Source organism: Copadichromis virginalis, linkage group LG14 (genome assembly GCF_057382275.1).
Source record: "Copadichromis virginalis isolate Kocher_CV1m ecotype Utaka linkage group LG14, C_Virginalis_male_GT1.1, whole genome shotgun sequence".
NCBI lineage: Eukaryota > Metazoa > Chordata > Actinopteri > Cichliformes > Cichlidae > Copadichromis > Copadichromis virginalis.
In genome coordinates, this window is record NC_140631.1 from 36,652,938 (window position 1) to 36,667,193 (window position 14,256).

At 43.8% G+C, this 14,256-nt stretch overlaps 1 protein-coding gene across 2 annotated transcripts in view; it reads right to left on the bottom strand.

The window, feature by feature from the left end:
• Positions 1-13,892, bottom strand: part of cdon (cell adhesion associated, oncogene regulated) — a 35,254-nt gene extending 21,362 nt beyond the window's left edge. For both annotated transcript variants that reach the window (XM_085430682.1, XM_085430681.1), the window contains exons 1-2: positions 13,430-13,892; positions 468-606 (exon numbers count right to left, since the gene is read on the bottom strand). In XM_085430682.1, the coding sequence (XP_085286808.1) occupies positions 468-540 (73 nt within the window). In that variant the 5' untranslated portion in view covers positions 541-606; positions 13,430-13,892. The remainder of the gene's footprint in view (positions 1-467; positions 607-13,429) is intronic.
• Between the last annotated feature and the right edge of the window lie 364 nt (positions 13,893-14,256).

Below are 14,256 nucleotides of genomic sequence, written 5' to 3' on the forward strand. Positions count from 1 at the left end.
AAGCTGTTTTAATAAACTTACACAATAGAGACTGACTGACAAATTACTGTGCAGTATTTGCCAATACATATACAAAAGGCAGAAAGATGCTTGCGATAATTTAGAAAGAGTATAATCCAACAGCCTGTCAACAATTTCCCTTTTTTCAATAGAACTGCTTTTACACCAATAATTTCCAGTATTAATTTGTTTTTTGCTAGGGAAGACCAAAATGTGTAATTAAAAGGTCCAAAATATTTACTTTGAGTTGCACAAGTTAATTTATGGCCAATCAGGAGCTGAATCAGGAACATGCCTCTAAATCATCCACCTGACACTGAAAATATTTGCCTTTATTATTAACTATCTGTGTGTCCTCATTTGTGGACAGCATCCACTGTGTTTGTCAGCTTTGAAGCTGATCTTCTTCCATTTAAAAAAAATTATTCTTTGCTAATAAAAGTAAATAGAGCTGTACAACAACTTACATGAGCAGGTGATCAGCAAAGACTGGCTGAGACACAGCACAGTGGACAGGAGGACCCTTAGGCCACTGTCCATGGTGCACTTTGACCCCTGCCAGAGGCCGTGTTGTCCAGTAAGTACGTCCACGTCTGTTCAGCAAACCTGCAACACACAGATGAGTAGAAAAACATATCAGGCCGCAGCTCTGCAGAGAAACATGGCGTCATGTACGCGAGCGCAAGAGACGACATGTAAACAAACAGCAAAGCAAGGAAGAGGAAACCAGAGGTGGGGGAAAAAAATCAATTAAGTTCCCGTTGAATCCTGAACGACAATCCCTCTAATCTTCACGACACATCCTCTTTACACACTCCTTGATCTACACCTCCCACCCTCTCTTCTGACCCCTCTTCTCACCCACTTCAGTGTCTGTGTGGAGGCTGGAATGTCCAGCCTCTCTGCTTCCTTCTCTTCCCACAAGACCGCTGAGATCTCCTGATAATGGAGTATCTGTGGAGAGACCGTCGCCTCACTCTTAATATCACTCTCTTGTCACACTGTGTTGCTTCCTCATAGGTTCAATGTACCCTGAAGTGCAGGCCAGACACACACGGTAAGACAAGAGAAGAGCCAAAGAGAGAGACAGAAAAGAAGTGGAGGGCACGTAATTAGGAGCATTCCTCTATCCTTTTCAACCAGACCCCCCTCCGAATGCAACGCCTCCTCCTTTTTCTAAGAGTAATCCGGGCAAGCTTTGATCCCAGGTTCCTGGTTGCTAACCAGGGTTTGAGCCTGAGGCTGGCGGGACAATGGTTGTCCAGCTGTGATATTCACACTGGTGCTTCGTGGCTCGCAGACATTAGCGGAAGGGCCAACCGAGGCTGAAGGGTGGGTCAAATTAAAAGCATGATGCCTGGGTGGGAGCGGCGAGGCTCAACAGGTTTCTAACCCTCATTCTCTAACTAAAACATTGTTTCGTCCGCCCGACAATCAAGCAGGTCAATTTGGTTAGCCTCCTCTCGAGGGTGCAGTAGGGCTTGAAAAAGACCTGTTGGCGTGGGGCTACAATGAATATTTATTTCTGTCGTCAATTAATCTGCTAATTACTTTGCCAAAAAATAAACACAGGGATGTGAAGTGCTTACATGTAATTACAGTAATGCTGTGTGTATTAGGAGCACAATTAGTAATGTGCAAACTGTAATTAATGTCTCAAGCTTATACTGTAAAGGTTCAGAGCCTCCCACAATGAGACAGGCCTATTGTACCAAACTAAAACCAATGAAGCTTTCTTTGTAAGAAGATTAACTAATACAATTTTACCTTGTCATGTTAAACACCCAATAGCAACTCTGAAAGTTATTGCCATGAAGAGCAGTGTAGTTGGGATGAAAGTGAAGGTCAAGTCTGATGATAGGTGTGGTCTAACCCACGAGTAAATAGCGCTGGAGTCCATCCCACTCTCACTTCACGCCCTCCTCAGACCTTCTTTAAATTTTCATCTACTGTATTTGGTGTATAGTATATAAATATGATTAACTGGGGTAAAAACATTTTCTATGAAGGGTTCAGTCGAAACAGCAGTCTCTGAATTTGGTTACTGTCATGGATAGTGTGGCCTTTCGAGACAACTACACAAGGGGGTGTGAATGTTTTGCTTTTTTACATATAATTTGCTCATTTAAAGACATCAAGAGAGTGGCTACTTTAATGGACAGAACAACACAAGGTACTCTAGCAGCCAGGCCAAACTTCCACTAAATCGACCCACTGAACTGGACCTCTCCATCAAGTTTGTGACATCGACAAGTTGTATTATACAACCAAGCAGGTAAAGTGGTCCTTTTGAAGCTTCAAAATGCAGCATTTAAGACCAATAGGTGACACCCCTGCACCTCTGTCTATATTTTATATGCAATCTAGTGGGGCTCGATATAATCAGAAGATGCTTTCTAGCTTTATGGTGGTGAAAGGTTCATAAATTCTTATAAAAGCCACAAATGGCAAGTCAAATGATTTATTGTGCCAACGCTATGTATATGCATTGCTAATTAGTTAACACTGTGCATTTTTTAAGGTCATTCTGAATGCTGGGGCTTTTGCTGCCTTCACTTGATGTATTCATACCCACTCTCTTCATCTTGCTCTCTCTCATTCTCTCAGAGGGCATACTGAGAGGAGAAGGATAGAAGAGGCAGGAAATAATAAACTCTTCCAGCTCTAGGCTCACGCCCCTGATCACCCAGAGGTCAAAGGTTATGGAGGAGTAGCAAAAGAGCGAGAGGATGAACCAGCGGGTGTCTGGTGGCTCTGGGACAGCTCCCAGAGGTTACCTCCAGCTGCCTCCGTTTCAATTACACACACTGACACACACACAACTAAATATTTAAAGCAAAACAAGAATAAAGTGCTTAAGAATTAATATTTAAAAATGAATTCTTTGTGAACCCTCTAGCCTGTAAGCTAGTTTACAACTGCCGAGTTTCAGGAACATGCCATGATGCATATGGTGTATTCTTTGCATTTTAGGCTCCATATTAACTGTGTCCATGCTACTTCACACAGATCAAACTTACATCTTTGCAGGCTGGCGTTTCTCCAGCCCACAAGTTGCAACAGGCCCTGCACACTACCCCCATGTCATCAGTGGAAACTATCTTTCTCTCTCTGCCGGAATAATGATATATAATTACAATAATAACAACAGTGCTAAAACAATGAACAACCAAGCATGGGCACACTGGCACACAGTACGGTGAGAAACCGGAGCTTTTTTCCCTCTGGCTACCTTTCCTTCGCTCTCTTATTTTAACCTGTTCAGTCCTCCCATCAGGAGGGCCAGTTGGGCACTAAAGTTCTGAATGGATGCCCTTGTGTAAACACACACACAGCTGCCTATCTGCCCTATTGATCTGGCACAACGAGGAAACACAAGGGCATCATTCCTGTTTCTTATCTTTTTGGCTTTCCCCTGACATCCGCCACCATGAAGCCTCCTCAGTGGAGACAGACACTGTGAGGATATCTCTTATCTTTCATCAGAGACTAGTCCTAATGCTGGCAACACTGGCTGCATGGAAAGGCAAGTCCAATTTCCTATTTCCAGACACCCAGACAAAAGTTGGAGTGGTCCTTTTACAAAGGGGAAGTCCCTGTCAACTGGAGCCGGATCAGCCTGAGACTCTTTTTTTCTTTTCCAGTGTTAATGGTGGAGTGTTGATCTCACTCCTCCACATTTTACCACCTAAAAGGAAAATATGTGGTATTCCCGTTTTCTTTCTCTCCTTCCCGAAAATCTGATCTTATGATACTGTCTGTTTTTGCACTCACGGTGTGGATGCATGGCCCTTCTCAAGGCAGGATCGAGCAGCTATAAATCGAAGTGACATCCTGCATAAAAATCAACTGTGCACCGTTGAAAGATGATACACCGAAAAAGAGTTTATTAAAATAAAAAATTAGGTGGATGTGTCAGCGAGTTCAAGTGGAAACGTTCCTATTTTTTTGGGTGTGGGGGGTTGACCCATGTGTGTTTGGCAAATCTTTGACTGACACTTGGCTTAACGGTGCAACTGCAAGAAAAACATCAATCTCCTGAGACTTTGTAACTCTGTTTTCTGTGTTGTTTTTTTACTTCATCTGTCATACTCCCTTCCGGACAACTCCACAGTACAGATATATGATTGAGAGGCACCACCTTTATTTTTCTATCAAGGGAGACATTCAAACAGAGGAATAAAACCATCTACCCCCTCACAGGACAAGCAGGATCCCTGGTGATGACACAGGAGAAAATAAACACACTGACAGGCTGCCCTCAGGGAAAAGAAAGGGATTTGAGTTCTAGGGCGATTAGCACCTGCACCTCTTTTTTGGCCCCCTCTCTGCAGGAACTACTTAAAGCCCCATCTGCCCCCATGTGGGACTGGCCCATATCCCTGTCATATTGGGTAAACAGGGACAAAAGCAATGCAGCGAAGCATCAAAGACCTGGAGGGCAGAGGAAGAACAGGTCACAACTGGTGCTGCTGACTGAGACAGGGGCCTGGCTTCTCTGCTTCACAGAGAAACACAGACACCATGATGCAGCCCTCCAACATTAATGCACTAATTTTATATCATGTTTTTATCATAAATGACTAATAATGAATAGTAGAAGAGCACAAATTCATTAAATCAAAAGGTTTAGTTTAAGAAAGAGCAAACTGTTACAGGTGACCAGAACCAATTGAAGCTTAGAGATAAAGATGTCAAGGGTAAATGATCAGTGGGGTGTAAGAGAAAGGGCAAGTCTTTTCTGGTATGATGGTCTAATCTGACCTGTGTGCCGAAGCGGATTCACATGCTATACCCCAAACCTGTCTGCACTCGCCCCACATCTCACTGACAGAGGATCTGCAGCACACACATTCCTCAGTTCCACAAAGAGAGAGCATGACAGACACACAGAAAAAGACAGAGAAAGACACACACACACACACACACACACACATACACACAAGAGATGGGAGATAAATTCTGAATGATGAGAGGCAATGGGGTAAAAAAGCTATAACAGAAAAATAAAAAGAAAGGCTCTCTGGAAGAGAAGTAAAAGGAGATGTGTAGGATTTAAAAAGGTGAAACATTCAATAGGAGGTGAAAAGTGGCCAAGCCCAAACTTCTTTCTCCTCCTTTATTTGGCTCGGAGATAGAAGCGTACAGATAAAGACATCCAAAACTGCCAAAACTGACTGATGATTCAGCCGAGCTACATTCAGCTCAGCCCAGAAACTTTGGAAGACCCGACTCATAGAACAGACTCTAAGGGACCATTATGGGCTTCTTGTATTGGTCTGGGTGAGTCCACCGAGGCAGCCCGGGGCCACCGAGAAAAACTAATGAGTGGAAACACTGGGCCTCTGGTATGGCCTTACTCTGTCTGATTGAAGACTGAGATCTTATTAAAAGTGGGACTGTCTTAGACAGAAGGGGGTGAGCTAAAGTAAGGGAGAAAAAGACAGACATGATTTGGAATGAACTGAGGGAATTAGGGAAAGAAAGGGAGGGTCCTTTTTGTTTTACAATGAGAAGGAGGTTTTAGTCTATCCATGAGACAAATCGACTGCACTTGTCTGAGCCTGAGAAAGTTAATGAAGGTGTCTCAATAAAAGATTTAAACAGAGTTTTCTACAGCAGACATCTTCAAGGACAGGCTACTTTTGAGACACTTGTTTCTCTCATGTCTGTGTGCAGCTGACAGACAACCATCAGTCCAGGAGGCGCAGGGTGATGACGAGGCCAAGCGGGTCCCAGAGCATCTTGACGCCAAGGTCCTGACTACAGTGCTGTTGTACGGGACAGAAGAGCAATGAAAGGAGAGGCCCCTGGGGATCAGACAGTCACATCCCACAAAGCCCTGTTTACCAAGGACACACACCCCGTTCCCCCACCTCCTCCCAACAACGCCTCCGTTCACCAGAGTCCGACCCTCCCAAAGTGCCAGGGCCGGGACCTGGGAGACAGTGCTAATTCTACCCTCAGGCTTGTTGGCCAAGGAAACAAACAGAGAGCTGAGAGTGGATAGAAAGAGGGAGGGGGTAAAAAGATTGAGACAGAAGGGATAGAGACTGAATGGTACAGTATGTAAGACCCATCTTAATTGGCGATTGTTCTGCAATGTCTTGTTTTTCCTGGGAATCTGTGCGGGGGAGGGACAGGAAAGTAGGGAGGTATGGTTGTTTCCCAAGGTCCTGAACAGCAGGATTAACCACAGGGGCGAAACTCAATAGCAGCCTCGGACATTGGAAACAGATCCCTGGGTATCGCCACCATACAAGGCCACCTCGAGACCTTTTGCAAAGCGCATGTAACTAACAACCCTACCCCATTGTCTAAGCTCTCTGGGCCCTTCCAACTGATTTCACAGGCCTTTCAGCCCACAGGGGAACGTCTGCTCAGACGAAAAGGTAATTCTGATGGAAAGAAGGAATGCAGAAGAAGGCCTTCTTGCCCGCAGGGTGCGTTATAACACTGATCTCCAGCATGTGCCAAGACGTTGATTCATCATGGCAAGTGCGAGGGGAGCTGGGAGCTTGTGCAGCCGTGGCACCGGGGGCAGGAGGCCACAGATTTACATTCCCCACTATCAGTCCTGATTAGAGAGATGATGGGAAAACATGCTGATGCAGGGGAGGAGAAAAATGATCAAGTTTGCCAAAAGACTTGAAAATGTCCAGCTCTGCTGTGGGAGTCAAGATGCTATCTGTGTTTTAAATGCTGTTGTGTGGGCTATAAACCATGGGCATACAGCGATCCAGCTGCCCCCACCCTTTCTCCACTAAGCGCAGTCTCCCGTCCCTCCCCAGCTCTCCTGGATTCCATCACTGCCCGTGTCTCTACAGCAACAAGCAGCAAAGACGCAGACAAACAATTCCTGTTCAGTCTCCTCCTGATAGGTCCCTGGCTGCCAACCAAAAGCACTTTCAGACTGAAACATACATTAAATAATGTAATTTCAAACATGTGCAGCGAAAACAAAATGACAAGGTGTCCAAATAGATACTAACAAGAAACTCAGTTTCACAAAGTCAGGATTTAAAACCGGCCAGAAATAAAACTGAACTGGGCTGCCTCAGCAGCTCTTCTTCATTTGTCACTCGAGAGGCGTGAGAAAGAAAGTGCACACAGACATTTTCATTTTTTCATAATGATAAATGCACTTTGTAAGTATAACAGAGTAATGGCAACATATTCATGCTGGAGAGGAGTGTGTGCAAAAAGGTTAAAATATAATTAGTCTTCTTCACAGATTCCACAAATCTCTTGCAAAAACCCAAACAAACCAACCCAACCCCCCCTTACACGTACAAGCTCGAAGACCCAAAGATAAATATACAGTCCCAAACAGAGTGTGTAAATGCTTTATTTAGTTTGTCTAAATGTTTATCCGTCTCTCCTTGTAACGCTCCTCTTTTGCTGCGCAGCCATCAAATGATCGCAAAACAAACTCGGTGGCGATACATCAACACTCACATCATCCGAGTTTCCACTTCTGGCTCCTGGTCAAACTGTAAAAAGCTCTCCGAAATGTTTAGGGTCCCCGCTGCTTACTGCTGCAGCACTGGAGGTGAGAAAAGCTTTTGGGAGATGATGTAGTGCTGCAGCGGCGCCAACAGAAACGCAACCTCAATGACAACACCAAAACACAGCGGAAATAGAAAAACTGTGGCTTACGGCAACTCTGTTTTTTCTTGTCTGGGTTCGTGTGTTTGCTACTGTGTGAAAGCGCCGCGAAACGGTGACAGTGATTTACTTTACTTTGTTAAAGTCAGTCAAAACAGAGTTTTATCTATCCATCTCAAGGCAGAACTATACTCCGCAGGATGCAGAATGTCTGCTCCCATCTTAAAATATTCTCCGAACAATGTAAAAGGCTGGACCAACCCTATGTTTTATCCCTCTGACTTACATTCCTCCACTCACTTTGAATATCTTTTATAAATAGGGGGTTCCAATGTTCCCTAAAGGCTCACATCTCAGAGTAGGGAAGGCCCAAAATGGCACCCACAACCACAAGCCCAGAGGCAGGCAGCAGCAGTACCCACACTGCCTCACACTCTGATCTGGGAGGAAAACAGCCCTTCAAACAAGAAGCCTGTTTGTCAGCTGCAGGGGAGTGCCAGCCGCTAGTTTTGCCTTAATATAGTCTTGCTGATCTTTGTGCTGGCTTTTCAGCAGCACACACATTCTGGTTTGCAGAAAACCCATGTCAGATGTGACTTATTGGTTCAACATTTGAAATAGAAAGCTGCGGTCGCTCCGCAGATTCAAGCAGAAAAGGCTAACTCTTGGAGCCTGCGACGAGGTGACGGACTAATGCAGGCGTATTTAGTGGGGTCGCTAACAGGAAGGGGAAAAGAAATTAATCTTGCAAACAGGAAGACGCTGAGGATGCAGAAAGAAAAGGGGAAAAAAAATATTCTGAAATACTCTGCAGGAGGAGTCCAGTTCATAAGTTCACTCCCTGAAATCTTCTCTGGGGCTGATTAACAACACAGGACGATGGCTTTCATCGGGTATCTGCACGCGCAAATGCCACGTTAGGCCTTCCCGGGGAAAATTTTGTTCTCTGTCGTGCATGTGGTGCTCTGCATCATGCTAAAGACACATGTACTGTAGCTGCACAAGCCAAGAGGCACTCCCTCAGATGATTATGAGCCCATAAATAAAGGCATCTAGAGAAAGCGACGTACTTCAAACCATGGCTCGAGATCATTAAAGTATTCTAGTCCATTTTCATCTTTTGTTCTATCCATATAACCCCCACATCCCCAAGCTATGGATCAAAGTTAACCCAACTATATTTTCCTGTGGTAAAAAGTGCATCCCACTGTGTCGCACAACCTGCCCTTGGGGTATTCTCAGAATCTACGCGGCCGCCTGGACGCTGCGTTTGTGCTTTAAAGCGCTACGTGTGTGGTATTGGCTTACATTCCCTTATCATATTGAAAGCATGGACACATATATATTTAGCTAAGGCCTGTATTTCCATTACATTAACAGTATGCAAACATTTTTCAGAGAACAAGCAGACCTCTTCACCCTGCCTATCTCCTCATTCCGCTGCATTTCAGTGGCTGGCTGGAACATCTGTTTCTGCTGCTCCAAAAACTGTTTGTTTGTCTTAACAATTATGCCCTGATGTTTCTCATTTTATTTCTCAAATCTCCTGAAAGTCGTTATCCAGTTTCAGGTCCTTCAAGGTTCTGAATTTTTAGAAACTCAATATGGTGATCTGTTGAGAGCTGGTGTATACGTTGAGTTACAGTCAGCTCACCTTTGATATTTCAGAAGAGTCGTACCAGAGGAAGCACGCAGCTCATCTGTAACCTACAGGAGAAACAAGTTTGCGTAGTACGGCGAGTCTGTGCTGCTGTGTTTGGATCATCTGTCAGAGTCGGGGGAATAGAAGAAATAGGGAGGGGTGGGGGAGGTGGGGGTCCCGCAGAGAGAAATGTGTGTAGCATAGTTAAAATAATGACAGTGTGAGCTCATAGGAGATAAGAAGCGCTACTTATGTCTGCTTCACATAAACACAAGCGACACCTTACAGCTACCTCAATTCCAACCCAGTTCCGCTCACAGCCAGCCCACAGAATATATTTACAGAGGGAAACTGAAGTTGGAAAGTAAAGCCTTTTTTGTTAGCACCGCAGCTGCAGGGCGCTCTCACCAACCCAGCAGTCACAAGAGCTCAAACTCTTACTCTGACCTGCCCATCTTTCCCAGCGACCCCCTGCCCATGGCTGCTGGGTGTTGTCAATCAGCACCCCCCATGGCTCCTTGAACATGGGGGCTCTTTGGCATGCTGCCCACAACTCCCCTCTGTCCATCTAATGGGGCCTGAGGTCTGACTCTACCCTTGACGAATGGGAGCTGAAGCTCTCAGAGTAAAGGGCAGCAATAGAAAATGGTAAAAATGCTGCAGTATGACTCAATCCCTGAGCAATGAGAGTAAAAGGAGGGCTATATGTCAAGAGTTTAAAACAAGCCAGGTTTTGGTTTGGGAATAGTTACTTGTACGTTTTAACGTCAACCATAAAACTGTTTCATAAATTCTACATTATTATTACTAAGAAGCTGAAATGGATTAGTAATCAGAGATTTAGAAAATGAATGAGTCTTAATTCCAGCAGTCAAAATATTGTGAAGGAGATGAAAACTAACGTCACCGCTCCAAAAACTAAATTTTCTCCTGCTTTATGACTCTCATAACATTCTTCTCAGCCAAAGGTTGAATCCAATGGTGCAATAATACGACAGATCAGAGCGCGAAACCAAATAAACAAGCAAGCCACATTGTGATTTAGGTTTTAAACTCACTTCCATTCACTTTAGAGCCAGAACTGAGGTTTACTGACAGGCCTCAAATCTGTTCGGCTTAGAAAAGGGGAGAATGTGGGAGATGGCCAAAATATACTCGAGTCTCCCTCTTCCTCCACACTCACCTCAGACAAACCTTCATCTACAAATCTACAACTAAACTGCTTATTCACAATTAGTTTTAACAGCAGAATTACTTTAAAAATGGTGAGAAAATGATGAGAAGGGCCACTGGACTTTCCCAGAGTCTGAAGTAAGAGGAAAAAAAAGCATCTCAGGATATTAGATTTTTTTTTTACATTTTCTTTAATGACTTTAATTGTCAGTCAACTTATTAATTAATCATATGAGTATTAAAAAATGTTTTATAATCTCAGGAACTGCAAGATTTCACTGTATATATGACTTTACTTTTTGGTTTAATCATTAACAAAACCACATTCAGCAGTCATTTGTGATTGCTGGTGTGCAAGTGGTTGTGAGAATATAGTACTGCATCAGAAAAATCAAGAGAGCCATTATAAGTGCCGGAGCTGGTATCATTACACGTGGTTATGTCCAAATTGCCCACTTAACATAGTTCTCCTACAGCAACATGTGTTTATCATTAACGAGCACCCTAATGGCTCAAACATTATTCCAACTCGCTTAATGGCATCGTTGTGCTTTGTTCAGGTCTGTCTGATAAGCGCCGAGCCACTAATGGTTTATTAATTTCCCTAAATACATGCAGGGAAAACAAACACACACACACACACACACAAAAGGGTCTGAGGCTCTGTCCTCCAATTCAGTCACATTCCCAATACAAAGCTACTATAGATAAACACAGTCAATTGTACTAAATACATTAAAGTCATTCTGGAAAGTTTAAAATCAGGAACTTGTACTATACCATACAGCAATATAGTTTGGACACAAAAGAGAGCCTCATATAGACGGTATTTAAAAAAAAAATAACAGAGCAAATAAAGACTGTAAACACATATTTCTGCTGCCATAAAACAAAGATACGTTTGGCAATTGAGCTTTCTGAATAAAGGAGTAGTCGGTCCAAGAGGACTGACTGAGTAGAAAGCAATGCAAGGATCATAGAGCCAATTAGGTTACAATGAGGGAAAGCGGCTGCAGAAAAAGTTACACCTTAGTTTTTTGTTTATTTATAAAAAGAAAAATTTCTTGGAACAGACTCAAACCTGAGGAAGGATTTCTCCTTCAAAATCAACGCCCTGAACACAAAGAGCAAATCTCGCTCTGCCCTTGTCAAAAGCTCACCCAATATTGGGAAGCACTGAAAGGATTTGAAAGCCATCGGAAGTGTCTTCTTGTCCCCCACCAACGTAACAATGCGTGAGCAACTGTTTGAACTTGAAAGTGTTTTATCTGAGTGCAGCCATGTGTGTCCCACTGACTCGATGTCATGCATTCGAGAGGGATTCAAGACTTTGTTCTTGATAACTTTTAAGTGTTCAGCTTTCTGAGAGTCACCCCTATGTAACAATAGTCGCTGTGAAGCTCTGATGATAAGGATGAACAGCAGACAGAGGAAGTTGAGGAATCTGGCATCAGCAGCCACCACGTTACCGTCACTTTTACTCTGCCGCTTTCCACGTTTCCACCCAGAGCAACAGTCTTAATCTCATATTATCACTTACAATATTTATGGTGCATACTACATTTTCATATGCACATTTAGCTGAAAGTTTTATAAATACAATGATTTAGAAAACTGGGTTACATCAGCATAGGACTGTGAAAACATAAATCTTTAAGTTCCTGAAGTGCATAGCCTGAATAAAATTAGTTCATGCCCACACTTGTACAACTAGTCTTGAGCTCAAAGCAGCGCCGTCTTTATTTCTACTTTTTTGTTTTGTTTTTTTTATTTGTAAGATTAGAAGAGTGAGAAGGAACATGAAACCGAGGAGAATTGAGCAACGTGAAGGCTGTTTCATGACCATATATTTGCACACCTGCATATTTTTTCTTCAGTATACTCAAAGATTTCTCTTTGTCTCTAATGTTTTTACTCTTTGTCAAAAGCATGCCCCTGGTTGAGTAAATAATGACACCTTCTGTCTGCCAGGCAGGTAAAGTCGCTTTTGCATGCTTTGCACAGTGATTTGTGCACTTGCCAAGTGTCTGAGCAATGGTAACATGGATTTACCAAACCAACGTTTATGACACCCTCTGGGGATTCATCTGAAACAATAAAGGCTCTCTGTTTTTGTAGGAAAAAAACACACTACTTCAAATATTAGTCCAAGCCACCATGTTTCTGCACAGTGGTAAATGTGGCAGCTCGAGCAGTTTTTCTGTGGATCTTCTCTATAATAAAAGTATGACTTGTTGACAGTCCATTTTCAGCTTTTACCAAGGTGAATCCAATGTGTCAGAGGAGTGACATGTTTGCCTTTTTTCTAAAAATGTTCTTTCATCTTTCAAAGAAGAAATGGAGCCTGCAGGCCATCTGATTTCAACTGTGGGATGTTAACTCGAGCGTAGCTGCCTTCAAGGAGCTGCCAGAACTGTTTACCAAACAAATATTTTGGATTTTCTTTTGCTTCAAATCAGGGGATACATAAAGGATAAAGAGAACTGCTGAATAGCAACGTTAATCTGAGTGCTTCTGTGCGTGTTCAAGCAAAATACAAACCATGGCTGTAGGCAAAAGAATTGCTTAAAGGAGTCTTATGAATTGATTTCAGCATTAGAATTTAAAAGAGATTATTTCAAGCTCTTTTAGGACCATAACATCATATTCTTATACTTCACGCAAAGCAATGCAGACTTATGGGCAATAATTATTTAAAGTCATAGCAGACTTGGTTTATAGTGCGGGCCCTTAATTCATGGAAACGTACACACGCTCCGCTCGCCACAGTGCCACTCCGCGCCGCTGGTCTCTCCGCCACAATTCAAAGTTAAGAAAACGAGACAACATGGATCAAATCGGCACCGTGGAGCTCTCTGCCTATTTTATCCTAGCATCTCTTTTGTTTTTCCCTGAAAACTCGAGCTTTCCACATTGAGTCCTACCCCAGGTCTTCTCCCAGCCAGCCAGCCGGTCAGGCAGCCATCCCGGGACTCCCCTCTCTGCCTCCCCTCCGTGCCGTCTTACCTCTGTTGCAGGAGAGCAAAAGCTGCGAGACGTCCGGTGAATTAGCAGCAAAACGCATTCTTCTGTTGGCAAATCCGTACCGGGCCCTCCATTAGAAACGGGCTCAAAGTGCGAGACGGCTTGAGGAACATGAAAGCAGTCGGAGAGGTTGAAAAGGGGAGAGAGAGAGTTCAAACCCGTAAAAGCAGCGCAGGCGTCGGGGCCAAGGTGCGCCAAGTCCCCCCTGGTCGAAACTCGCGTTACGTCGGTGGTGGAGAGTTTTCTCTGGAGTCCGTTTCTCTCAGTAAAAGTCCCGACTTGGCGCTCTCTCTCTGTCTCTGTATGTCTGTCTTATTGTAACTTTCTGCAGTGCTCGGTCTCCGTCTCTACCGCTGCCTCTTCCACACACGCATCTTTGAAGTCAGTGTCGAATTGCTCCGCAAATCATGGCAGCGGCGAAGCTGGTCGTCAAACCAGGAATGTCCCAGCCCCGACGCTCAATACGACTCCTGGAAAAGGGGAGGGAGAGAAATAGCAGAGGGCTTGGGGGGTGTTGCCCTGTATAGACTGTGCATTAACAAGTTTTACAGTCTAACGAGAAAATAACTTCCTCCTTCCTCGACTGCGCACACGCGTGGACAGCGTTATCAGGACGTTACCACAACATTCTCCCACTATTTAATACCACCTTAATGATGCACACTGATATCACCTTTTTACTGTAAACAATCAATGCTTCTCAAAAAAACTGATGGATTTTATGTCACTTATGAATCTCGAAAATTACAAAATGACAGCACAGATATTTTGAAATACTGGCCTGGTCTAAGTTGGCTAAAAGTTGGGCC